We start from the raw sequence: 27,087 nt of genomic DNA on the forward strand, positions 1-27,087 counted from the left end.
CGAGAAAGAGTCTTTGATCATTCTCATCCTCATCGTTTGCTTTATTTGTTTGCATTGAATTAACAACTTTATCTCAACTCTCCCTTAGGAACGAACCTGCTTGTCATTGTACTACTAGTTAGTATAAGAGAAGTAAGGAATTTATTTTTGCGAGTTCGACACCTCGTCAAAAAGAAATAACACAGACACCAGAAATTTTGTTAACGAGAAAACCGCAAATGCAGAAAAACTCCGGGACCTAGTCCAGTTTTGAACACCAAAATGTATTAAGCCGCTACAGACACTAGCATACTACAAATTAACTTCGGACTGGAATGTAGTTGAGCCTTAACCAATGTCACACTGATCAAGGTACAGTCGCGTTCCTTACGCCTCTGAATCCCAGCAGGACTCTACGCACTTGATTCCCTTAGCTGATCTCATCTACAACTAAGAGTTGCTACGATCCAAACTTCATAGATGTAAACAAATATGTCTCCCACAGAAATGTCTATTCTGATAGATAAATCTGTCTCCCACAGAAATACCAATGAAGTTTTGTTCCGTCTTATGATAAATCAAGGTGCACAGGAACCAGTTGATAATTCGGTCTTATATTCCCGAAGAACAGCCTAGAAATATCAATCACCTCACAATAACTTAACTATATGGTAGTATAACAAGTTATTGTGAAATCACAAAGAATGAGACGAAGAGCTTTGTGATTACTTTTTATATCTTACCAATCAGAGATAAATCTTGAGCAAATCTTAGAGAAGATAGTACTCAAAACGATAGAACAATTAAGATCAGAATACGCAACTACAGAGAAAATAGTTGGATCTGGCTTCAGAATCCCAATGAAGTCTTTAAGCCGTTAACCTATAATGGTTTTAGGAAAAATCTAGGTTAAAGGAGAATCGAGTCTAGTCGCAAGTAGTATCACACATGAGGTGTGGGGATTAGGTTTCCCAGTTGCTAGAGTTCTCCTTTATATAGCCTTTCAAATCATGGTTTGCTAAGTTAGCTTAGAAACAAAGCATTCCATATTCACCGTTAAATGAAAATTTGATTTAAGATACAAACTAAGTTTGCTTGAAACCAAAGCAATATCTCTCTACTGTTAGATGGTCTTAGCTTGTCACACACAAATGGAATGTACTTTCATTTAGATATGGGTAACCGTACCTAAACGTGTATATTGAGTTGGCTCAATAATAGTTAACCAAAGTTAGCCATATGAACACTTTTGTCTTAAACACATTCATCTAACACATCTAAATCAACTATGATGATCAATCAATCATGAAAATAATCAAATTTATCTAATTGTGTTTCATAGAGTTGTTCAATTGTTGATAATCACATAGAAGTATATATGATCCAATTGAAGCAAAATAGGAATGATTCATAATGTACAAAGTACAAGAATCAGTTCACGAACATTAAGCCACGGTTTGCAAAGATTGCATTCCTTATTTCATAAACGTATATGTTCATGAGTATGTAAACATACTAAACCGATTTTAGAACATTGACCACTAAGTTTGCAAACTGGTACGCAAACTTTAGTTCCGGACTTTGGTCTTGTCCAACAGTTTGCAAACGGGTACGCAAACTGTCATCCCGGACCTAACTCAGGTAGAATCGTTCGCATATTGGTATGAAAACTTGGTTCCCGGACTTTAACAGTTAAAACCGTTTGCATACTGGTATGCAAACTTGGTTTCCGGACCTGAATCGTACCAACACAGTTTGTATACTAAGTATGCATAGTATGATGTTTTCCAGACATGAGTTTTGGTTCTAAACTCCCATTTCAATCATTGAAACATTCTTAGAAGACGACAATGGATGTTTCACACAAACCATTAGCTTATAAGCAATTTTCAAGTGATCGAAAGATCAATACGAAACTTTCCAAGTCGACATCAAATGATTGTCTCACACAAACCATGTAAGATGTTTCAAGGCAATTTCCACATGATCATCTTTTGACTTATAATTTAGTTTCCAACAAATAAATTGTTTCCAACTAAACTCGTCAAGAATAATGATGAATGTAGCTAAAGCAAAAATCTACCAACACATATTTCGCGAAATAGATAAGCGATTTATACTCAGCCCGAAATAACAAATGTGTAAGATATGAAATTCTATATCGCTATACGACTTTTGTCTCAATAGGAGATAGAATAGAAAGAATAAAATATACTTCTGAGTGATAAGTTTTGGTCTCCACATGCCTTTTGTTGATGAAGTTCCTCTGATTCCTTCAGTAGATCTTCATCTTCAGTTGTAAGCGTCGTGAAGTCTAAAGATCAACTACACAATCTATCCTAGTTTGAAACTCCTATAAATAGACTAGAAATTAAGACTCTTGTTTTGATCAACTAAACTTGACAAACATGCTTGAGATAGCAATGCTTGCGAGTTCGACCGAGCAGTGCTCTAACAATCTCTCCCTTTGTCAATTTTAGTGACAAAACTATCAATACATATGGATTACAAAATAAATAAACTTTGTAGCTTCTCGTCCATCATGCTTGATTTCCTTGGTTCTTCAACATTCCTTGAATTCTTCGCCGCTCCAAGTATTCCAGTGATTCTGAATGTGTTCGACTCAGCATCATTGTTGTTGAAGATCCGTAGCTATAACAATACGAAAATAATTGTTCTCAAATATTGTTATACAGTGTCATAGTATTATTACACAGCATCAAAGTTCAATTGTATCACAACTTTGACAATAATACTATGGTGATATGTATCACTCCTCCTTAGTCAATACTTCATCTCACAATGAAAACCACTCCCCCTTACATAATGATCCGTAAACCATATGTATGTAGTGTGAACTACGAAATAATTCTCCCCCTTTTTGTCAATACAAATTGACAAAGGTAAGAAAACTAACATGATCATAATGAAATTCTCATAGAGTTACTTCATAACTAAAATAGAACATATCAACTTTGTTTCGATGATTTCACATAATCGAAACTTAGTGTATTCATCAAGGAGTCAATAAAGATACAAGAATATCTCCTACAATATTCCACAGCCGCACTCCCCACAAAGATTTGGCAATTAAGCACAAGTTCAATTAAGAACTCTCCCCCATAAAATGTCATTCTCGAAAGAACAACAAGAGCGACCTTACTTTTACAAGAAAGGAAGGATTTCTTTGTACATTAACAAATTACATGAAACATGAATTTGTATCCGGAAAACTCGAATAAATTAATCCACAAGAGACCTTATCGATTAATCTAATCGGAAATGCTCAACATAAGAAAACTTACGGAGCCATACAGTACTTTCACATAAAAGTGGATCAGGGAAAGATCAATACTGCGGAATATTAAAAAGTTCATTCTATTTCCATCAATATTTGCATAGTGACACAATAGACTTAAATTTTGACGTATATGAGATAATCATAGTTCACGGACGTAAACACATATCCCCATAACATATTTCTGCAATATATAAAACCAATAAAGATTAATACTGCAAAATCATCTTCCAAATAACTTAGAATTTAAATAAATAAATCTAAAAAATTGCAAGATGAAAATTCATTGGCAATAGCTATGTATAATCACAATATTTGCTATTTCAAACCCTAGTTATCCTTCTTAAAACACAAGAATAAATTTTCATAAGAAGTTTCCTAGATAAAATAAAATCAACTCCTAAGAACAAACTGAAAGACATCAGACATAATCAGCGACCAGAGATCGAACACAAGCAATTGTTTTCTTCAATTCAGTCTTCAGAAACTCAAGATTCTTTGTTGCAATTGCAAGTTGATCACGTACAACCCCGAAATCTCGAAGAAGATTTCCAACCAATTGAGAAGACATCTGGACAGGTTGATCATTTTCATGATCAACTGCATGATAGAAGGTTATGAAAACATGGCTCTCATGAAATTCAACAACTTTGATATTTTCAATTTTGTCTTCCTTTTTGCATCCATCCATCGTGCAGTTCATGATATCACATGAAGATTTCTTGAGGTTACGGAACAAATATAAATCAGAAGAAAAAAAAATCTTCGATACATATATATATATATATATATATATATATGTATATGTTTTCATAGGGAAACTCCAGTTTCACATATTTATCTTTCCAAACACGCCAGTGTTGGAACCATATGTTTGGTCATGAAAAAAGTGGACGAACCGTCCGTGGTTATGAACCCAATATTCAGAACCAATGGAGCCAATTTTAGAAGCATGTTTTGACATAAGATCAAAAGCAAGTTCTAGACTTATGATAGAGTATCTTGGCTCAAATTCAATAAAGAGCACAAGATATTTGTTGAAAGACAAAAAATTAACTATCTTAAAAGAAAGACAAAAAGAAACTCTTTAGAGCCAGCAATAAAGAGTATTATCATAAGAATTATTGATCATTTATATTACCAAAAATAATAAATAACCGGAGCAAGACTCAACAGTAATACGGTCATTATTTTATTTTTATAAGCGAAAAGGAACAAATACAACAAAGACCACTTGGTCAAGAAGAAGATATCTTCTTGAAAATCATGTGCATCCTCACACGGTCTCAAAGAGGATGCACAACTGTAAGTAGTCAAGTTTTAATATGACGAGCATTTTGCTCATCAAGAATATTGACATTCTCTCATTTTCTTTCGACGTCAGAAAATTCAATAGAGTTAGTCTCAAGAGAATTAATAAAACAAGGACACGAGATACCTGAAGATGCTGCCTTCCTTGCCTTCTTAATGTTGTGGTTGAGTCTATTGATACTGGTCTTGAGTTCTGAAACACGAATATTGATATAAATGTGTTCAGAATCGGTTGACACTTTTGATCCAATACTTCCTTCTGCCCTTGAAGGAGAATTTGAAGTATTTTTCTTTCGAAGAGCTACCTCTTTACTTATTGGATCATCAAAATAGCCATTTGTCCTTATAATAATATTCCTTTTATAAAAAGGTTTTATGTTACCTTTACAGGCAAAAATTGGCTCATCACAGCACTTCCTTGCTTGGAAGTTGGACATTTAAAACCAGTAATATGAGAAACTGGTTTGATTACTTCCTTAGACATCCAGATAAGGATGTTATGAAGTTTTTCATTCCGCAACAGAAAAGGACATCTCCTTTCAAGGTGACCCTTGTTTCCTCAATAATAACACCTGAATGAAATGCTATTAACCGTTCTCATATGAGCTGTCTTTGGAGGTTGACAACCCTTGTTCTTTGAAGCTTCTGTTGCTAAAGAAGGTTTTTCAGTTTTTCCATCAGCGAAAATTTCCTGCTGGAAATTTCTATTAGTACAAACAAAATCAGTTTTACTTTTACTTGGAGCGTCTATTCCTTCATAGTCTAAACCTCGTGCGTCACGTGTTTCTTACACGCTCCCAGCATAGTGGATAATTTTGTTGAGCTAAGGTTAAACTTTTTCAAGTTTTCTTCCAGCAATATGACCTTGTTCTGAGTAGAATTTAGGTCAGCCTCCAATGGTTTTTCTCTTGAGAGAAAAACGTTTTCTCTATCATTGAAACAACTTTGTTGAGAGCTACATCTTGCTTCAGATTCTGCAAGTTTTTCTTTCAACACAAAGAGACTTCGACGAAGAATTTCACATTCAGAATTCTTTGAACGCACATCTTCTTCACGATCTTTAACAAGGGATTGTAACAGACTATATCTACAATCATATCCTTTAAAGAGTTTTCTCAATTTTTTGTTTTCTAGACAAAGAGGAGTCAGAAACTCAGTCAAACAGGATGTTGACTTCTTTTTCTTTTACGAGATGGTCAAAAAGCTTGATATATTGCGAGACTTCCCCATCAATATAATTTTCAACATCTGAATCACTTTTATCTGAAAGTTCATCCAACTGTTCGTCCAGGTGAGACTCCCAGTTGCACATCGTTTCAGGTAATGAAGTCCTCAGAAGAACCAAAGCTTTGATCCAACTCATAATGTTTTTGAACCGATGATGCATCATTTGAGACATCATTTTTGTCCATAGAGTCAGATTTCTACAAACACAGACTTATAAGGTCTTAGCGTGTTTGCCAGCTCTGATACCAATTGAAAAAGCGGGGTGTTAGAGCATTGCTCGGTCGAACGCGCAAGCATTGCTATCTCAAGCTTGTTATTCAAATTTAGTTGTCAAAACTATATGTCTTGATTTCTAGTCTACTTATAGCTAAGTCTCGGACTAGGATAGTTAAGTGTAGTTGAGCTCCAGACTCCACGACGATCATCTTACGAAGACGAAGAACTACTCAAGGAACCAGTGGAACTTCATCCGACTAAAAGGTATGTGGAGACTTGAACTTATCTATCACTCAAAAGTCTATCTACTCTATCTCCTACTCTTGAGACAAAATTCGTATAAGTATGATAGTTTTCATACATACACATTTGGTATTTCGAACCGAGTTTATCTCGCCTATCTATTTCTCGAAATATGTGTTAGTAAGCTTTCGCTTTAACCATTTTCATCTTTACCCGTGACGAAAGTCATGATGACGTTTCAATCTCTTGAAAATTGCTTTGATGACGATAGTTGTGAGTAATGACTATTATAACATTATAGAAGAATATTTCAATGATTGAAATGTAGAGTTGAGATTATGTAACCATCTATGGATATAAGCATATATAGTGTGTTCGCACATTAGTGTATAAATCCATGTACTGAAAACCAAGTGTGTGCATATGTGTGCATACGGAATTGGTGAGGTGACAGGTTGGGTACGCGTACCCGTACGCGTACTGGCGGAACTTTTCCTCCCGGAAAATTCTGTTGAGTTTGTAGTTTGCAAACTAGTAAACCAGTCACCTTAGGTACGCGTACTGGCGGAACTTTTCTACCCGAAAAATTCTGCTGAGTTTGGAAACCAAAACCAACTCAATCTGGTTGCTAAGGTACGCATACCCATACGCGTACCCAAGCTGGTTATTTTCTCAAATCGGTTGTTCGTGAACTTAAATAATAAATTATAAGGAATACAATCTTTGCAAACCATGGCTATATTGTTCATGAATTGATTCAAATGAATCAAAGCGGTTTTGTTTCAATTGTGTCTATGTATAAAGACCTAAGCAATTGAACAACTCTTCAACTAGTTCTTTTGAAGTAATTTGAACTAGTTGTGAAGAAGATGAATACGGTTAATATGGAAGTGCTCTTATGGCTAACCATTGTTAACTATTTGTGAACCAACTAAGTGTACACGTTTAGGTACGGTTACTCAAACCTAAATGAAATATATTTCATTTGTGTATGACAAGCTAAGTTTTGATCTAACGGTTGAAAGATATTAGCTTGTATATAGTCAGGTTTTCATCTAACGGTGACTATTGAATGCTTTATTACTAAGCTAACATTGATTGCAAACCCTAATTTGAAAACTATATAAAGGAGAACTCTAGCAACTGGAAAAACTAATCCCCACACCTCCTGTGTGATACTAGTTGGTTTAGCTAGAGTCGATTCTCCTTTAACCTTAGGTTTCTTCTCGAGACCATGTAGGTTAACGACTTAAATACTTCGTTGGGATTGTGAAGTCAGACGAAACTAATTCTCTTGTAGTTGAGCGATCTGATCTTGCCATTTTCTATCGTACAAGTTCAATTGAAAGATTGGCTTGAGATTATATCTCCGATAGGGCCAGATAAAAGGAAATCACAAACATCTTCATCTCATCGTTTGTGATTCCGCAATATCTTGTTTCGCTACCATACGATTAAGATTATTGTGAGATGATTGATAATTCTAGGATGTTCTTCGGGTATATGAGTCTGGGTTATCGATTAGTTCATGTTCACCTTGATTTTATCAAAAGACGGAACGAAACTCGTAGGTTTATCTGTGGGAGACAGATTTATCTATTACCGTAGACTTTTCTGTGTGATACAAATTTGTTTATTCAAGTCTTCGACTTTGGGTCGTAGCAACTCTCGATTGTGGGTGAGATCAGCTAAGGGAATCAAGTGCGTAGTATCCTGCCTTGGATCAGTGTGATATTGATTAGGGTTCAACTACAGTCTAGAACGAAGTTAGTTTGTAGTAGACTAGTGTCTGTAGCGGCTTAATACAATGTGGTGTTCAATCTGGACTAGGTCCCGAAGTTTTTTTGCATTTGCGGTTTCCTCGTTAACAAAACTTCTGGTGTCTGTATTATTTCGATTTCGCATTATATTTTGTTATATAATTGAAATATCACAGGTTGTGCTTCGTATCGATCAATTGTGAAATCCAACCTTTGGTTGTTGATTGGAAATTGATTGATCCTTGGATATTGGTCTTTGGTACCATTCAAGTTTATATCTCTTGTATTTGATAAAGACTCGCAAATTTCTATTTGTTTGAGTATAGATCAAATGAAGAGATTGAGATATTAACTCCTTGATATACTTTTTATTAATATTAAGTATGACCGTCTAGTTGATTCTCTTAAAAGTGTACTAGAGTTAGTCCATACATATTTCTAATCCAAATATTGGGTGAGGTTGTTAGACCCCCGCATTTCCGATTGGTATTAGTGCAAACAAACACGTTCAAGACCTCAAAAGTCTGTGTTTGTAGCGATCTGACTCTATGAACAGGGGTGCTATCTCAATTAACGTACCACCAGTCTTCGATGGATCAAACTACTTATGGTGGAAAATTTCTATGCGAGCTTTTCTTCAATCGCGTACTTTTTATTCATGGGTATATGTAGTTAATGGCTATGATGCTCCCGTTGTGGCAATAGGTAACGCTACTGTTCCAAAGAATATTGGCGAATACGATGCTGCTGACATATTTGATGCAAAGCAAAACTCCGACGGTTTGAATGCCATCATACCATTACCCCTAATCTTTAGCACCATGTGTCTAATTGCACTCGGTCTAAAGATGTTTGGGATATCTTAGAAACCATATTTGAAGGAAACACCAGTATAAAGGAAGCTAGGCTTCAAAACCTAAATTCCGATTGGGAAAACCTTCGTATGGAAGATGAAGATTCATTTGATGAGTTTAATCACAAAGTGTCTGAAATTGTTAATGCATCGTTTGCATTGGGTAAGACTATTCCTGAAAAGGACATTGTGATGAAAATTCTCAAATCGCTGCCATCTAGATACGATTCTAAGAAGCATGCCATCGTTGAGGGAAATAACCTTGATACACTTTCCAGAAATACTCTGATAGGAAAGTTAAAAAATCTTGATCTCAACACAAGCAGAACGTCTGCGTTCAGTGCAGTGAACAAAACAGGTGAATCCTCTAACTTGTCGTGGGCTGATGAATGTTGTTCCAATCATGTTGATTTTGATAAATCACTGATAATGAAAGAGGTCAAGGAATTGATAAAGAGGAAAAATAGATGTGATGAAAATCCATCTCCAGTTAATGCTTCAGATGATTCAACAGAAGACAATCTATTGTGGGCGTCAACATCTTAGACACGTCTAACAAGTGTAATGGATTTTCTGGCTTTACTTCAGATTCTCTCACCTGCTCAACTTCTGATTCAGATTTTGAATATGACACAGAGTTTCTTGACTCTTGAATAAAGAGCTTCTTCAAGAGAACCTTCACCTAAAGGCATCCTTGAAGGATGTTGAATCATCACTCGTGGTGAAAAATATTGAAATATAGCATCTTAATGATAATTTCATCAGAACCATGTCTCCAAAGGAAGAAGAGATTAATACTCTCAAGAATGACCTGCAAAGGTTATCTGGAAGCCCTGACAAAATCTCAGCAATGTTATTTGGTCAGAGATCCTTTGGAAACACTAATGGTTTAGGGTCCAAAAGCAAAACTGTAAGCTCAAACAACACGTTTGGTCCAACTCATCAGGGAACAACGATTGTTGATTGTTGTGATAAACAGGAAAAGACCCATCAAGACAAAAAATCTTCATTTTTGTGTTCGTTTTGTGGAAACACAAAGCATGATCAAAGAACGTGTTGGAGATTCATAAGGAGCAACAAAAGAATCACCAAACTTCAAGAGAACATGCAGAAGATGAATTTGGCACTGGATAATCAAGGTTTTCCTAAAAAATCTAGCAAATCCAGATCTAGACGAGGTAAGAAACCTGTTTATTCAACAAACGTTGACAAGCCACTGAGAGGCAAAAGGTGTGAGCACTTGGCTCACTCTGTCACTGATTAATGCCGATAACGTCTGTATCCTCATCTTTAACTTGGGAAAATGAGGTATGCATTAAAAGTGGCTCAAGTCTTTGTATTTATATTTCGGTTAAGAAAATATTCTCCTAAGAAGATGGATGATGGATAACAAGTCTTAAGGACTCATTCAAAGTCCTTCTAGGGTTTTGTATTCATAAAGCCGTTTATATTTCTGCGACCTTCCTTTCTCATTCCTTATCATAAGATACAGTCTCATGGCTCCTGTAACTAGAGGGATCTCAAAAAGTGATGCAGTTGAAGCGGTTAATGTGTATCTTTGTGAAGAAATCACTTCCTCAAGGATGAAGAAAGTGAAGCTGACAAATAATGGAGAAGGTTCTTCCTCTACTATCTCTTATCTGTTTGTCATTATGATAATAATTTTAGAGGCATGGTGAAAGATTTCATCAACAAGAAAAATGATTTAAAATCCCAAATCGTTTCCGCTTTGGAAAAGATAACTCGCTATGAACAAATGTTGTCTCTAACCAAGAACACCTTGTGTGATCTAAAAAGAGAACTTAGTGAGTTAACTGACATTTCTGAAGACCTAAAGGAATTGAATGATCCCATAATCAATAAGTTCTTCAATAATGAGAAGGAATACTCAGTAGATGCTCTGAGAAAGCTCTATGATATCTAGGAAACTTCTTAAGAGAATTTTTATTCTTGTTTTTGTTTAAGAAGGATAACTAGGATTTGGAATAGCCATTATTGTGAGTTCACATAGTTATGTCCAACGTTTTCATCTTGCAATGTTTTTAGATTTATTTATTCAAATTCTAATGTTGATTTGGAAAATGATGTTTGCAGTATTAATCTTTATGGTTTTATATATTGCAATATGTTATGGAATATGTGTGTTTGCATCTGTGAACTATGATTATCCTATACGATGTCAAAAGTTATCTCCTTCATATGTCGATATGCATGTATTGATTAAAAGTATATTATAGTTAGTTCATACAGATTGCTAATTGAAATATTAGATGAGGTTTTTGTACCCCCGCTTTTTCAGACCTTTTCTTATATAAATCCTGCAGCTGTGATTGGAAGGCTAAATTCTGTGTCGAGCGTTGTGACAAAATCAATTGAAGAATTCGAGAAAGCAAGTGATTTTCTTATGAGGGAGATTATAATTGAGAATGAAAGGTAAACTACATGGTATCTTATGGGTTTTAGATCAATAATTTTTGTTGAGTGGATTATCCTGATGGAATTTTGTTTGTCTTTAGGGGAACTACAATGAAAGTAACCCTATGGGGGGATTTGGTTCATGCTATAAAGGATGGGATGTTGGGGGGACGTGGGAATGTACATGTAGTGATGATTGTCACGGGTACATATGTGAAGGATCATTTGGGTAAGAATTTTTGTTTAAACTAATGCTTTTATTTATCTATGGAAGTTGATTTTATGCAGTTGCTGATATTAGTGTATTGTAACATAACATGTGAGACTAGCCTTTGTACTACACCTGCATCCAGAGTATTCGTGGATCTTGATGTTCAGCAAGTACGTGATTTCAAGACAAAGTAAACCAAACGTGCTATTGGAAAAACTCATACATGTGACGTCACATCAAACCAGTAAATCTTATGTGAATCTTATACGCATCTCATTCTTTTTTCAGGCTTTCTTCAGATCCTGTGGCGGTTGGTAAGGTCGAATTGAAGGAGGACAATCCAAAGGAAGGCATGATAACATTGTTCGATTTGACTGATATGATGCAGCATGAGTATAATAAGGTATGTGCACCTAACTCAAAAATGTTGTGCATCTTATTGGGAAACCATCAATATGGTTGTGTTTAGTCTTACTAACACGATATTTTTTTAGTTATAATAGAAAGTAATTACTTACGCATGACTTGGCTAAAGAGAAAAAAGTTGCGACGACTTAAGCAAAAGTAATTACTTATTGTTTAAGAATCCAATTCCCAATGTCTTTCTTTTATCTCTAGGATAACACATGCTACTATGAGGCGATCGTTGTTGGAACGACAGATGGTAAAGATTGGTACTACATCCTTCCAGTAAATGCTACAACCGAATTAATGGATACATACATGGAAGTCTTTATAAAGGATGATAAAGACTTCGTATGCGCATATTGGCGAATACAAGTCCTCTTCTCTACATTCAGCTATTTGTATAGTATGAATCATTTTGTTTACAGTTGTTTTAATTTTTTATTTAATTTAATGTTCGTTTGGCAATGACATACTCTGGACAAAGATTTTGATTTTAAAAAGGTTTTTCCTATTACCAATCACTACTTTTCCTATTTCCTATCTCCTCACATATTTGTAAAATAAATTTACTTTCTCATTTTCGTTTTCCCCATGTACCGCCTAAAAAAGTCAAATTAGTTATGACCATGACTAATACCATTTTATTTGTGTGTTTCGTTAATCTCTCATTTTCATTAACCAAAAACCAAACCATCTTATAAACCCTAGGTTAGATTCTTTTTCAATTATTATAGTACATCTATTATTTTATCTTTTATCATTTAATTCCTAGAGATGCATACGAATTAATCGGTGATTAATCGGTAAATCATTATCGTTATTATGGAAAATTTAATTATTGAAAATTTAGGGCAAAATCTCCAAACCCTAGATGAATCAAGCAAGAAGATTTTATTAATTCTATTCAAAACCCGTCATGCGATCAAGGTTTAGAGGTTAGTTAATTACATCATCATTAATCGTTGTTCAATCAGGATATTTTTTTTTCCTAAAGAACTGGTCGGGTTTTTTTTTTCTTTTTTTTGTTCCCCCTTGTACAGTTGTCCATTGATCATCAGCGTATAGAAGAGACTGATAGAGGTATTTGCACTGAAGAAAAAGAGGATGAGGTGATTTTTGATGTCGTGGACGAATTTTAATTCGGAGGAAAAGATGGAGACATTCAAAAAACGGATGAATTTTGCAGAGCCGCAGCCTGAAAAACCAATAATCATTCACTAATTTTTATTTTTAGCGTAATTTTATGATTCCTCCTGTCATTTTTTGTTTTGATTCTACTGAGAACATTTTCAGTTTTTGTTTTGATTCTCCTAATAAATTCCAGTCGTTGAAAATTTTCTGACGAGGATGGTAACACATTTCTATTTTTTCCCGTACTCGGTGAAAAGAACAAAAACATACGAGATAAGAGATCCCATCCGTAAATGCGATACCTATATAATAATAAAACTTACAAAAAAAAACATTAATATGTGGCCTTCTGATCCTGGTATACAGACGGAGACACGAAAACATGAGTACAACTGTAATTCGAAAGTTCAGAAGAAGTCATTAAGCTGGGTTTCCAAGTCATCATCATCTCCAAGTCATTCCACAGAAGGAGGTGGCTCATTGAGTAGCAGCGAAATCCTAATATAGCTGGGGCTTTTCAAAGAGAGGCTATTGCAAACAGGGTGATGGGAACCAAAGATATCAGTGATGATGGGAAATCAAAGCTTTCCACGACAAAGAAGATGATATACGTGAAGCGCAAGTCACATCAGTTGGTTGCTTCTCGTCATTCTGAAAGTAGGGGTCCATCTGCCAATCTAATTGAAAAGAACCAAGCAGTACTTTGCACTAGAACCCATCGTCAATAATTTAAAAGGAACAAGAACCAGCGATCATCATATACAATCGGATATCAATCTGAGTGTAAGGAATAATCAAAGTTAAGAACCCTTTACCAGATGGGTAAACCCTTTTAAGGGAAACGATTGTATTAACGGCAACTTCAAGGAATTCGACTGTAATTCCTGTTATTTCACCATCACTATCACCGATAGCACCTATAAACGGAGATTCGTCTGATGGGAAAAACATACAGTCGTCGTCGGTAGTGGTGGTGGTTGGGGTTTTCATTGTTTAGTTGGGTGTATATAAAAAGTCAAAAGATGGTATTTAAGATTCATGAAAATCTATAGGGATGGTATTTAGGATTATTAGGGATGGGAATTTAGATGGTGGGAAATAGCCAAATAGGAAAAATAGGGATTGGAAATAGGAAAAATCTTTAAAAATGTTAACATTCAATATGACCAAACAACTATGGCAGCTATGGCTGAGGATCTTAAAAAAATTAAAGACTATGTTGACGAAGAAATCCCAAAAAAGGGTGTTGCTCAAGGTGGGATAGATCTGATCATATCAACTGAAGATGACTTACTGAATGTTGTAATTGCTATCTCATTTGTAAATCTTTTAAATTGGAGAAATAGTTAATAAGAGAAAGATATTGTTCAACGTGTTCATCTTCAATCTTAAACATGTGCTTGCATACATGATTAGAAATACAATTTAATCTCTTTATCATCAAAAGCCTAAAGTATCAAGAGAGCAAGATATTCCATTAATTTTCTAAGTTCATCAACACACACATTAGAACTGCGTATGTGAATTTTACCTAAAGAATAACCTAACGCCTTGCGCTAATTAAGTTCAATTCCTATGAGCATTAAGTTTCAGAAATAGGCTAATCAATGCAATTGTCATACATTGCGCATGACAATTCGGATAATGGTCAAACTCTACATATCATGCTACTTGTATTCAGGGTTATCGCTCAATGAAAAACCCTAAAATAGCTATGGATAAGGATGCAAGTTTAATTAATTGGCCACTTAACTAAACAAACACCTAAATCCTATCACAATACATCAATCATGTGATTATAAAAAAAGTAGAAGTTTGAACGATAATCAAAAGAGAAAACTAATGCATTAATCAGGCACAAGTTATAGATTAGCTACTCATAGCTATGGAGTTCATCAACATAATAATAATTGAATTAAGAAGATGAAAGCAAAGCAAACCCTAGTAGCGTAAGTAAAAGCAGCTATCTCCCAATGCTCCAAGAATAATACGTGATAATCCCAAAAATTATAGAAGTCTTTTTTTTATAATCCTTCTTTCCAAAACTAGGTCAAGTCTTCAAATAGTCCAACAAAGGAGTCCATCAAGCCCATATGACTATGTAGAAATAACCCAATAAATTTCTTACCAAAAAGTCACCGGAAACTGGGTTCGCTGCCGGAACTTGGCCGGCAAAGTGGTCAGAGTAGTAGTGCAGGTGACCGGCTAAGTCCACCCGGTCACCGGTCAAAATCAGTCAACCGAGTCAAAGCATGAATCAGAGTCTGACTCAATACCGAGTCAGCTAACTAACTCAGCCTAATAGGCTCTAGGCCAGAGTTGTTGCACAGCCTGAGCTATTTGCACAGGCCATACTCATGTTGCGCCATAGTGTTGCATTACTATTGCTGCTCTGGACATGATGGTGCATCACTGGCACTGCTACAGCTTCAGCTAACCCTCTCCTTTCTGCAACTGCTACGTCACTCTCACTATCACAATCACTGCCATTTCAATCTCAGCTCCACAGCACCAACAAAGTATCTATCTCAGTCTTGTCCACCACCAAACAACTCCCACCTGCAATTGCACAACAGCAACAACTCCATCATCACAACTTTAACCTGACTGCATCCTCATAAACATCCAATTCCATTCTAAACCATCTGCACCATTAGCTGCAGCTCAGCTTAAATCCAATTCATCCTACTGCACCACCTGAATTGCAGCTGTAATAACTTAGCCACTGCATCATTCCATTTCAGTTATATCTCCCATTACCTGCAAATGCAGTTGCACAAGCTTATTTCACAGCTACACCAGTTCTTGCATGCAACCCCCATCAATTCTGTGATAGCAACTGCACTTCATTCTTGCAACTTCTCATCATCCAGCTACACATACTCAGTTCCACCTGCAGCATAACCAGTTGCAACACAGCTTCATCTTTCACCTGTTCTCAACTCCTGGTTCCCACCAATCTTCCACACTTCTTGTAATCTAACCATCTGAGCATCATCTCTATGTTCAATACCAGAAGCAGCATAGTTTCATAATCTCCTCAATCTCTTCTTCCGTCAATTCGATAGCAGCTTCACAGCAACCACCAAGCCTGGTACCACGAATACTGTCAGAACCAACACTACCAACATCCTTCATTTTGTAGCTTCAGCTGCAACTCCACCAGTCCCTCTCCACCATAGCAGCAAGGCAACACCTGCAATCTGCTTCCTTCTTCCATAACCTGTGACATCACAGCTCCCATTGCAGACCACTACTTCCACAGGCACAACATTATTGTCAAAATCACCAACTCAGATGAATCTTTGCTTCTCCTGCGTTACTAAAAACAGCCCCAACCACTCAAGCTTCTGCCACCAGTTGTAGCAGCTTCCTTCTTCCATTACAGTAATCCTGAGCACTCATTTTAGTTGTTTCTTCATATGTAGCTCACCAACAAACTCTTGTATCTCCATTTCAGCTTAAATTCAACCACCAGACCCAGATGCACTCAAATTCCTTGTAATTATCCATGGCAATACACACAGAGAACTCAACCCTTGAATCTCTTCACCTGAGTCATGCTCCATCTTCTACAGCTCCCAGTTTCATCTCTTTCTTCCCCGATTCCTTTTTCAATCGATAACAAATTCAGAAACCCTTTGAAAAACCACAAACCCTAAACTCGTCACCAATATCAATAGCGAGCTAACATCAACAAATTCCTTCTTTCCTTCATATCCAGTATCAATTCTGCTGAAAACCCATCTTCCTTGTTTACCTGATTTCAACCGCAACCCCATCGAATCTGTAATTCTTGTTGATTTCTCAGCTATCCATCGATCTAAACCCATAGCAGCGACATAAATATCTTCTCGATTTCTGTTTTCCTTCTCCCAACTCTGTGAAGCTCTTAACACTGCTCGGAATCACCAGATCCATCTTCTTCACACATCACACCACTAAATCCTCCTCTCAAATATGATGCCGCCATTGTTCAGGCCAGGATGGAAAAAATAACAACTGACGAAGAGAAATGAATTTTCTCTGAAATAAGGTTGGATATAACCACCCAGGTAAAGTAGATAAGGGGTACCCAGTGACCAACTCATATATGGCTTGTCGGTTCAAGAGAACTGACAGTTCATTCTTCACTCTTTCTTGCGCAACATAGCCTGCTCCAAACGTGACTTGCATCTGATTTGATCTTTTTGTCCTTTACCCTCCAAATGACTCCAAAGTACCTAAACATTCAAAAGTAAACATAAGATACAAAACTTGCAAGAAAAGTGACAAAAAAAGCATAAATAATAGATAATAATTAGGGTATTTACAACACCTATCAATAATGAAGATCCAAAGTACATTGGTGTTTCGACAAAGGAAGCAGTGTACGGAAGTTCACAACTGGAGCTTACAATCATAAAAGGGAGCATCCAGCATATCACTATACAAAATCCAAAGTGTACAAGCAAAACTTTAAGAATTTACAGTTAATAGATGATACTATCAACCAGATCATAGCTCATGCGAGTACAATGGATGATTAAGATATTGGGAATCAAATTAGAGTTAGATTTTATATTTTGAGCAAATGTTACTTAAATTTTGAAAAATAGTGATTTTATTTTTATCCATGAGACAGTACTACGTTTCATAAATTAAATGCTTATATTATTTTAAATTTAAACCATATTATTACAAATAATTTTGTGCATGATGTAGTTTGTGTATTTGCGAATCTAGGTAGGTAAATACAGATTTTAGTCATTAAATCATAAAAACCTAAAGGTATGAGAGTTTCATATACATTTGACCAGAGCCAAAAAGTGAATCACCTCCGCACCAAATTAGTTGTCCCATCAGATTAGGTCGATGTGATTTTCAATCTAAATAAGGAATGTACAGATTAGTACAGAATCCTATAAATAGTAAAGGTTATGTGCCCTGCAGTGTGTACAGACCGGGTGCGAAGCACAAGTTACATACTGAGGCTCCCCTTGATACGCAGTAAAGATATAAATTGTTCGGAAGACGAATAATCTTTGACAACCACGGTTTACTACCAGAATTAAAATATATTACAAATATATTAAAGTTGTGTTCTCACAATTTTATAACCATGCGCATCTACGTTAAGAAACAAATCTATGATTTTTCCAATCAAAAAAAAAAAAAAAATCTATGACTTCTAAATTAGCATAGATTCTTACCATAAAACTATTGTTTTATTATAGAATGTATTCTCCTCCTTAGATATATACAAATCTTTTACCATAATTAAAATATCTTTCCAAACAAAATTTAAAATTTTGTATGTTTAATTTATCACCCATTCTAGATATATTATTCTCTAATCATATGTATATATGTCAAGAAACAAATCTATGATTTTGCCGATCAAAAAACAAAAAGAAACAAATCTATGACTTCTAAATTAGCATAGATACTTATCATAAAACTATGATTTTATCATAGAATATATTCTCCTCGTTAGATATATACAAATCTTTTACCAGAATTAAAATATCTTTTCAAACAAAATTTACTTAACTTAACGTAGATACCATCCAAATTTTGTCTGCTTAATTTTATTACCCATTCTGGATATATTATTCTCTAATCACATATATATATGTCAACAAACAGATCTATGATTTTGCCGGTCAAAAAAAAATCTATGACTTCTAAATTAGCATAGATACTTATCATAAAACTGTTGTTTTATTATAGAATGTATTCTCTTCCTTAGATATATACAAATCTTTTACCAGAATTAAAATATCTTTTCAAATATATGAAACTCAACATAGGTATTAACCCCTACGTATATATAATTAGAATCCAGAACAGAACTTTCCTACAAACCTATAACAAAAGCAAGCAAAGACGGAAAAGAGGTAAGCATATACGTCTCTTCCATTGTTGATAATACGTCTCCTCCATTGTAGATATCTATTATGATTTAAATCTCATTTACAATAATGTTTTCTCATCGACTTTTTTACTTGCTTTGGAAGACATGGAAAATAAGCAAGGACAATCAAACCTATTCACAATGATAGGAGAAGGAATATGATCGAGACCAGTTGTGGCGCGGATGGAAAGAACATGGATGGGAGTTAATAATACGACGGGGCAAGTTTACAGCTTGGAGATGATTCTCATAGATTCAGAAGTAAGTAAAACAATGTAAAAAAAAATATATTAAACATCTCTTATTCATAGAACGCGTAACAAAATTTTGAAAAATTGTATACAGGGGAATCAAATGCATGCTTATATTAATCTGAAAGATATTCCGTACTTCAAAGACAAAGTGAAATATCAACGAACCATTCAGATTCAACATTTTATGGTTAAGTCGTACCATGGAAGCTTTCTCCCAGTGCCTGGTGAAAGAAAGCTCTGGTTAAATCCATTCAGTAGGATTACTCTTCTATCAGAAAAAGATTACCAAATACTAAGATACAAATTCAATCTATCTGATTTTTCCACGCTCGGAGAAAAGATAGGACAGAGAATTGATCTAAATATTAATATTAGTTGATTCAATAAGAATATTGCTTTTATAACTCTGATTATATAACTGAATACATATATGATAAAAATATGTATTAAATAAATTTTTTTCGACAGATATTATTGGAGTCCTGAGAGGTCTTTCAAAATGCCAGTTAGGAAAAACGAAATTGATGCACCAACACGCGATATTCTGGTAGAAAATAAAGATGGACTTTCTGTAAGAATAACTATATCGGAAAATTTGGCCAACCAGCTAAGTGATTCTATGCTAGAGAATGATGGGATAAATCACGTAATAATACTGACTTCAACAACTGCTGAACAATTTCAAGGTACCATTAACACTTAAAATTTATTGTATTGTATTCAAAAATAAATTAATATTATATTCTTAATATATGAAATATAAATAATGCAGGTGAAGTGTTTCTTCAATCCACCAAAGCAATAAGATTATACCTGAATCTCAACGTACCAGAGGTGGAAAATATAAAAAAAAAATGTAAGTTGTAACAACTAAAATAAGGAATGGATGTTAATGATTCAAATGTTAACAATAAATTGACAACAGGAAATACATGCCTCTGATAGAACTTGGTGTTCCAAAATTTTCAAACCAAATAAAAGAAGAGTTAATGTTTGAAAATCGTACAACAGCCATGGAAGCCTTGGAACTGTTACACGATGGGAAACAAATATGGTAAGTTTTAATAAGTAATATCAAACTAAATTCCTTTTGATGATTAAAATTATTTTTAAAAAAATATGCAATGTACATGGAGCAACCTTCACAATAAAAGGAACGATTGTTGGGTTTCAACCAGGATCTCTGTGGTATTATATGGCATGTTCGACATGCATAATAAAACATGTGTACATGGAAAAGAAGCCTTGGTGCAATGGATGCGCAGCCCTGGTGAAGACCATTGTCATGGTAATAATTAAATGAAAGAGATGTTATTAATAACAAAAATGCACAAGAACATGAGAAAACTAACAAATACTTTGTAATAGCTACATACTTAATATGATTGTGCACGACGGCCATAGAGATGTTATTATCACCGCAATGGGTCAAGTGGCACAGATAGTCGTGGATAACGTTAGAGTAACAAAAATGATGGCATTACCAACAGTAAATGAGCAGGTAAACCCTTTAATTTCAAATATTAAATAAATATTGTTTGTAACAACTTTGTATTGCAGCAAAACCAAGTAGAATGTATGGAAGAAATATTAAAAGCAATAGGAAAAACAATGATCTTCAGGATCTTACTCCAAGAAGGGAACTTTGTCTATCAAAGTCTATGTGCACATGAAATTTTTGATTATGATCATGATCTAGAAACAAAACATGAAAATGTAATTATATATTAACACTGTCTCCTCTCATTACTAACATTGTAAGTAGTAAATTAAATGTCACATAACATAACATAAAAAATAAATTTAATGTATTCAGAATATAAACACAGGTGAAGAGTAAAGTACATCTATCCCGGAAAAAGAACAACTCAAGACACCGTCTAAAAAGACCATAAGAGAAAGCACGACATCATAAGCAGCGATGATGAACATGATGGTGAATTGGGCGAAAGGATCCTGAGATGTCACCATTGGTCGAAATAGATGAACATGACAACGAAGTGCTTACTTATGAATAAGACTACAAATAAGCAAGATTTTTTTTTTAATATGCGAGGTTTCAATCAAGTTAATGCTTTAGTATTTAGAATTTAAACTATTTTGCTTTTGAAATTATTTAGACCTATTAATTTTAATTTATTTCTTGAGTTAAATCCCACTATATTAAATTGCTTCGGATTTTCAGAGGATCTATTTATTTTAAATTACATATTTTTAATTATTAATGTGTTGGATAATATTATACAATAGTTTTATTAGAACTCTCATTCGGACGGATACGGATGAAGTCCCGCCTCAGTGGATAAAAATCAGTGGCGTAATAAACTTCGATAGTCCCGGTGCGTAGTACGGATTTCAAACTAGTATGAATAATATCACCACAATTACTGCGAACAATATTCCACAAGTCCCGAATTTTCTCACAACCAAGAAGTGAATGATCCAGGTTTCCGGTTGCTCAAGACATAGGGGGCATAAACTGGGACAATTAATACCTCGCTGGAACAGTGTCCCTAACAAGAAGCTTCCTGTGCGCAACAAGCCATAAGAAATGCTTAATATATGTGGTTGTATTCTTAACTTCCAAATACGTGACCACCGACACTTGTCACTGTTATCACCAAAGTTCTCAGCACAGAGGAAATTGTAGACACTTTTAACTGACACATCACCACTAGAATGTTCAACCCAAACTAACCTATCAGGAATCTGTCTGTCTAGAGGAATGGGAATAGATCTGATATTGGAATAGATCTGATATTTTCTAATATATGTGCAGGAACAAAATGTTCAATCCCCTGAATTCTTCGTCAATATTATCGATTAAATCCGCTAGTGGAATTCTAGAAACCCAAGGTTGATCCCAAACATTAATAGACTGCCCATAACCCACGCACCGTTTTAAATTACACTTAATGATATCTCTACCCTTCAACAAACTCCTCCAACCCCAAGAAATTCCCTTTTTTAACCTTGCAATCCCGTATACTACAGTTCTTAAAATACTTAGCACAGAAGTTTATAGGGAATACAGTTTTCATTAGACAGAAAGTTCTTATTAAGGAGGAAGTCGGTGGTCAATTCTTAATAATATAAGTTATACAACAGGGGGTACATTATTAACACAGGCAAGAATATATTAATGCACTTGACAAATTAAATATCTTGTGCAGATCAGCTGAATGGCGGATTTACCTAAGCTAACTTTGTAATAATATTACATGTTAGAAGGACCAACACAGCCTTAGTTCAATGAAGCAGCAGGCTAATTGTTTTGTCCTCCAATCAACCCTTTCTGTTATCACTGTATGATTTTGTTGAGAGTAGATTCAGGATTCTGAAGAGATGGAAAAGCCAAAGGATCGATTGAACAATGAACACACTGACACGCACACAGGTGGAAAAGGTGCCTAAAAGACACATGGTGACTCATTTAGTTATTTGGAATATTGAAGCTTTCTGTGCCTGGATATTTCAAATCGCCCTTCTGTGCCCTCCAAAAGCCCAAATCTGCAAACAGGATACTATTATTTGCTAAAAATTGGAGGAAAAAAATTCTGGAAGGACAATTGATCCATCCACAAACAGGTTCTTATTTCTATTTCAAGGCATCATGAACTCGTTTATTTAACTAGTATTTGACAATAATGTGAAGTTGCTTCCAGACTTCCAAGGAAGTATGAGGCATCCACTAAGAATATCATAAGACAAACTCCATTGAAAAATTTGTTACTAAATCATCAAGTTATAACCATGGTTAGGTCAGGGGGAAAATCTTACTTTAAGGTCTCTATCCCAACTTCCTGTACATAAAGCACTCCCATCAGCAGACAAACCTAAACAACTGATCCGTCCATTATGTGAGTTCTGTAATGATCCCAAGTTCAGAACCACCTGAGACGAGAAAAATAAGTAGTTAGAGCCAGCATACCTCCAGACTTGGTAATAACTGTAAGTCATCTAGCCGGCAAAACCTCCCCTGTGAGTAGAAATTCAATTCCTCAAAAGTAGTAATTATCGACTTACATGACCGCATATTTCATATATGATTCAGCAGTAGTTTCGTAATCTACTGAGGCACTAATATGGTCAAACAGATTATACTTATGGTTGCCTTGACTGCATGCCAATATAATCTTTATTATGGCGTATGATACGTCAAGTGAAGATTCAATTTTCACAATGGAAGACTTCTCGTCACAAATACTCTAACACCTTTAATCAGGCTAAGGCATGTTCTTCGTGTTGAAACTTGAAAAAGGAGCACATACCTTTGCCAATAAAGTATCCCATACATAACAATCACCATTTGAGTATCCGACAAACAAAAGTCTGCCTGATATTGAAAAGGCAATGGACGTCACTGCAGGTATACTATCATCATTGTGTTGCTGATGGTAGACCTGGAGCTCATGTCCAGTCCTCACATCAAACAACCTGCATGTACCATCATCTGACCCAGTTCCAAACCGCTGCCCATCTGGGAATAATTTTACGGTGTTCACATCTCCCTTATGGCCGTGATATGTACGCACAGCTCGAGTACCTTCGCGACTATCCCATAAACGAGCAGTCGTGTCACATGAACCAGAAACAAATATGCTTGGATCTGATGCGTTGATCGAGACACTGAAAGAATTAAAGCAACAGGTCAGTGTAGTCAGAAAAAAAATGCATAAACACGATGCTTTAAAATCTACAGTTGTAACCAGAAGCAGAGTTATTGTATAGAAATGTGCAATCCTACTGAATAACAACGAGTGTAACGTAAGACTGCCCCGCCACGACAAGATTTACTTGCACAGTTGTGCAGATTAGGATATAAAGACAAGAAGAATCGTGTAGCCAGAAAGTAGGAGACACTATTTCGTTGATAAGACGTACTATTACTCCAATGATACCTCAATACATCAGCAGTGTGGCCTGAAGGAAATTCACCACCGAAAACAGAAACTCTCTGACCTGTAGTCACATCCCACAAAACGCATGTCTGATCGCCAGAGCTTGTTATTAGGTGAGCATCCTCATTAGGAACATATTGACATGAGGATACATAACCTTTGTGCCCACTAAGCATTTTCGATATAGGCAAATTTCCATCTTTGTCAACTGAAGAATTAAGATTGAAGGTAGAGCACAGGTTATCAAGGCCCCCACATGCCACTGACTGACCATTGGGAGAAAAGGCACACGTCATAACCCATGCACAGGGTAGTTTAATAGCATGTGTTTTCTGGCTCGTTAGAGCATTCCACACAATTAACCTTCCATCTTGAGATGCGCTGACAATTCTATTCTTTTCAGGAGTCCAATCTAATGAGTACACCTGCCAAAAAAAATAGGAAACAGAAGTTAGATTTCTATCATTTCGAAACCAAAACATACAATTTTCGATGTTCTATCACTTGATCAGAAGACTCGACAGCTTAGAAAAAATTACGAAAGTGAAAGATGTGATGTAGGACACTAACAATACACATATCACTATTCCGAATAACTTCTGGCAGAAACCTTAAGTCTGCTTGTGTAAGATGGAACGCTGTTCCTCATAAGATTCACAACCCTTTGAAATGAGATTCTTCTACCATCAATCTTCTGAAACCCAAGGTATATATGCAATGCCCTAGAAAAGGTTACAGGCTTACAGCTTATTTGACTAGATCACAGGATAACTCTAAAAATATGGTCATCAGCAGAAGACTATTCGAGATAACAAATACCAAAAATACGTTAGGAAATTTTTACCAAAAACAGAAGTAAGTGCACTTATTAACTTTATAGAGTAAGTGTTCTTCCCTTATTCTTCGTTTCCACTTAATTGTGTTTACTTCAGCGATAAAAGCTGACAAGTGTGTTTTCCCCTGAAACACGTAGTTGCACACAACTAGAGCAATGATGCTGGTGACTCGAGAACAGCAATTTATCAACGTTTTGGGTTGGTGATTCATTACAAGTTCTTCAATATCTCATGATGCCAAGGCTAACTTTATGACCCGATACATAATTTCAATTTTTCTCTCTTCTCAATAACCATAGAGACACCTAGCTTAATCTATGTAATAATGAAATCACTAAGATGGACCAGGACAGATACATCGTGTATGATACTCGAAAGCACTTGAGTGTCTACTCGTACAAAATGCTAACGTTGTGTGTACTTGTACAAATACAAAGTTCAACATATTTTTTATTTATAAGTTTCTCAACAATTTCAGATCTAACGCATCAATAATAGCTAAGAAAAGGCACATAATTACCAATAATAGAAAATTGTAGGACAGAAATGTTTAGTGTGCCAGTGTCTGGGTCACGCATGCATACTATTGTGGAGGAGTATATGTAGAGTTAACCTTCATACAAAAATAGAAAGAGAAGAAATTTAAAGACAGAAAAAACCTACTTTTCCAGCATGACCTTGCAATGTTCTACAACAAACCAGATCCGTAGGACCAAGGCTAATTGGTGTTCTTCCGTGTGATTTAGCATGTCGAGCAACTACAAAAAATCAAACAGATCTAGCAACTTACAACAAGTTCCAAATCAGGAGGAAAAAAAAACTCAATTAAAACTATTACCATCAGTATCCAGTAGATGAAGTCGCGTTTGTTTTAATCGTTCTCTAAGTGCATCAACATTTGCTGTAGCAGCTACATGCTGCTCTTTCAATTCTTCAACAGACATTTGCACAAAGAAAAAAAAAATGTAAATATAGATATCTCAAAATCTCAGACGATACAATTCAATCGTACTCCCATAGAGCCCCGTTAAAGCTTCGTTTCTAGCTCAATTAAAACCCTAAATTTTCATATCTTAGTGTATATAAAAAATGCCTAGTTTATTGAAGTTTTCTAGAGTTGTAGTTTGAGAATTTCAAGAGAATGAAATGAATTGGATTTAGTTTAGAAATTGGGATTTGTAAGACAAGAAATGGTTCAAGGAGGGGTTTATGTGTGTGGGAAATGGAAAAAAGGCGCAAATACGGTGTGTATGACTTCATTGGGTCTTTTTGTTCGGACTGTTTTTCTTTAAGATGCGGTGGACTAGACTCTGGCTGGACACTTAATTTTGGACCCACAAAAATGGCCACCACGCCTTTGGGCTAATTTGACAATTTATTGTGGGGGCCGGTATGATAGAGGATTGTTGGGGCCGGTATGATATTCTTTTTACTCGGTCAGTAAAATTAAATAGAAAAAACAAAAACTGTACATGGGCTTAGGAGTGGGACTTGGGTTGGGTTAACCCACCCAACCCGAACGTTGAGCGGACATGGATAACGTATTTCAAAACTTTGGACAAGTTTGGGCATAAATTTTATAAACCCGAATTAAATTTGGGCAAGCATGGACACAAATATTTCTAACCGAAACAACCCATCCAACCCGAAGAATTATGATATAGCTATATAACATTTAGATATTATCTTCGAATCTAATAATGAAAATAAAAATTATATTTATCACATTAGTCATTCAATATGAAAAAAAATTATATCATTGTAAATAATCTTCAATTATTTGGAAATTTGAGATAAATGAAGCAATTAAATCTTATTATTACTAAAAAAATCTATTAACATATTAACAAACTAGTATTCCATCGAAATTTGGACCAACCCGAGGAACCCAAGGAACATAACTTGGGCGGGTTTGGGCACTACATCCATAGGTTCCACGGGTTCGATGGGCAATCTGGGCAACGGATTCCTAGCTCGGGTCTGCCTCAGCCAAGCCTTCTAACCCGCCCAACCAACCCAAGTCCCATCCCTACATGGGTTAGGCCAGACCAGAAGCTAGCCGCTAGGCCACCCTCTCATCTAGCCTAAGTGAAACGGAAATAAACCTGGCCAGGCCATTCTACAGACAGAATAAAACCTGGCCTTCCC

At 35.5% G+C, this 27,087-nt stretch overlaps 1 protein-coding gene across 1 annotated transcript; it reads right to left on the bottom strand.

Moving 5' to 3' along the window:
- Nucleotides 1-22,241: 22,241 nt before the first annotated feature.
- On the bottom strand, nt 22,242-26,178 carry LOC113342301 (guanine nucleotide-binding protein subunit beta-2-like). Its single transcript, XM_026586887.1, has 6 exons — nt 25,778-26,178; nt 25,603-25,697; nt 24,104-24,528; nt 23,474-23,831; nt 22,983-23,096; nt 22,242-22,712 (listed from the first exon to the last, which is right to left on the bottom strand). The coding sequence occupies exons 1-6, from the start codon at nt 25,881-25,883 to the stop codon at nt 22,677-22,679; spliced, it is 1,134 nt and encodes a 377-aa protein (XP_026442672.1). The 5' UTR covers nt 25,884-26,178; the 3' UTR covers nt 22,242-22,676.
- Nucleotides 26,179-27,087: the final 909 nt, after the last annotated feature.

This window comes from Papaver somniferum, unplaced genomic scaffold (genome assembly GCF_003573695.1).
Source record: "Papaver somniferum cultivar HN1 unplaced genomic scaffold, ASM357369v1 unplaced-scaffold_35, whole genome shotgun sequence".
Lineage (NCBI taxonomy): Eukaryota > Viridiplantae > Streptophyta > Magnoliopsida > Ranunculales > Papaveraceae > Papaver > Papaver somniferum.

Excerpts from the sequence above, each read along its gene's own strand:
- LOC113342301 (XM_026586887.1), bottom strand. The coding sequence starts at position 25,883 with ATGTCTGTTGAAGAATTGAAAGAGCAGCATGTAGCTGCTACAGCAAAT. Across the intron at positions 25,698-25,777 it reads TCATCTACTGGATACTGATG|TTGCTCGACATGCTAAATCA; the intron begins GTAATAGTTTTA and ends GATTTTTTGTAG. Across the intron at positions 23,832-24,103 it reads CACACTGCTGATGTATTGAG|TGTCTCGATCAACGCATCAG; the intron begins GTATCATTGGAG and ends TAATTCTTTCAG.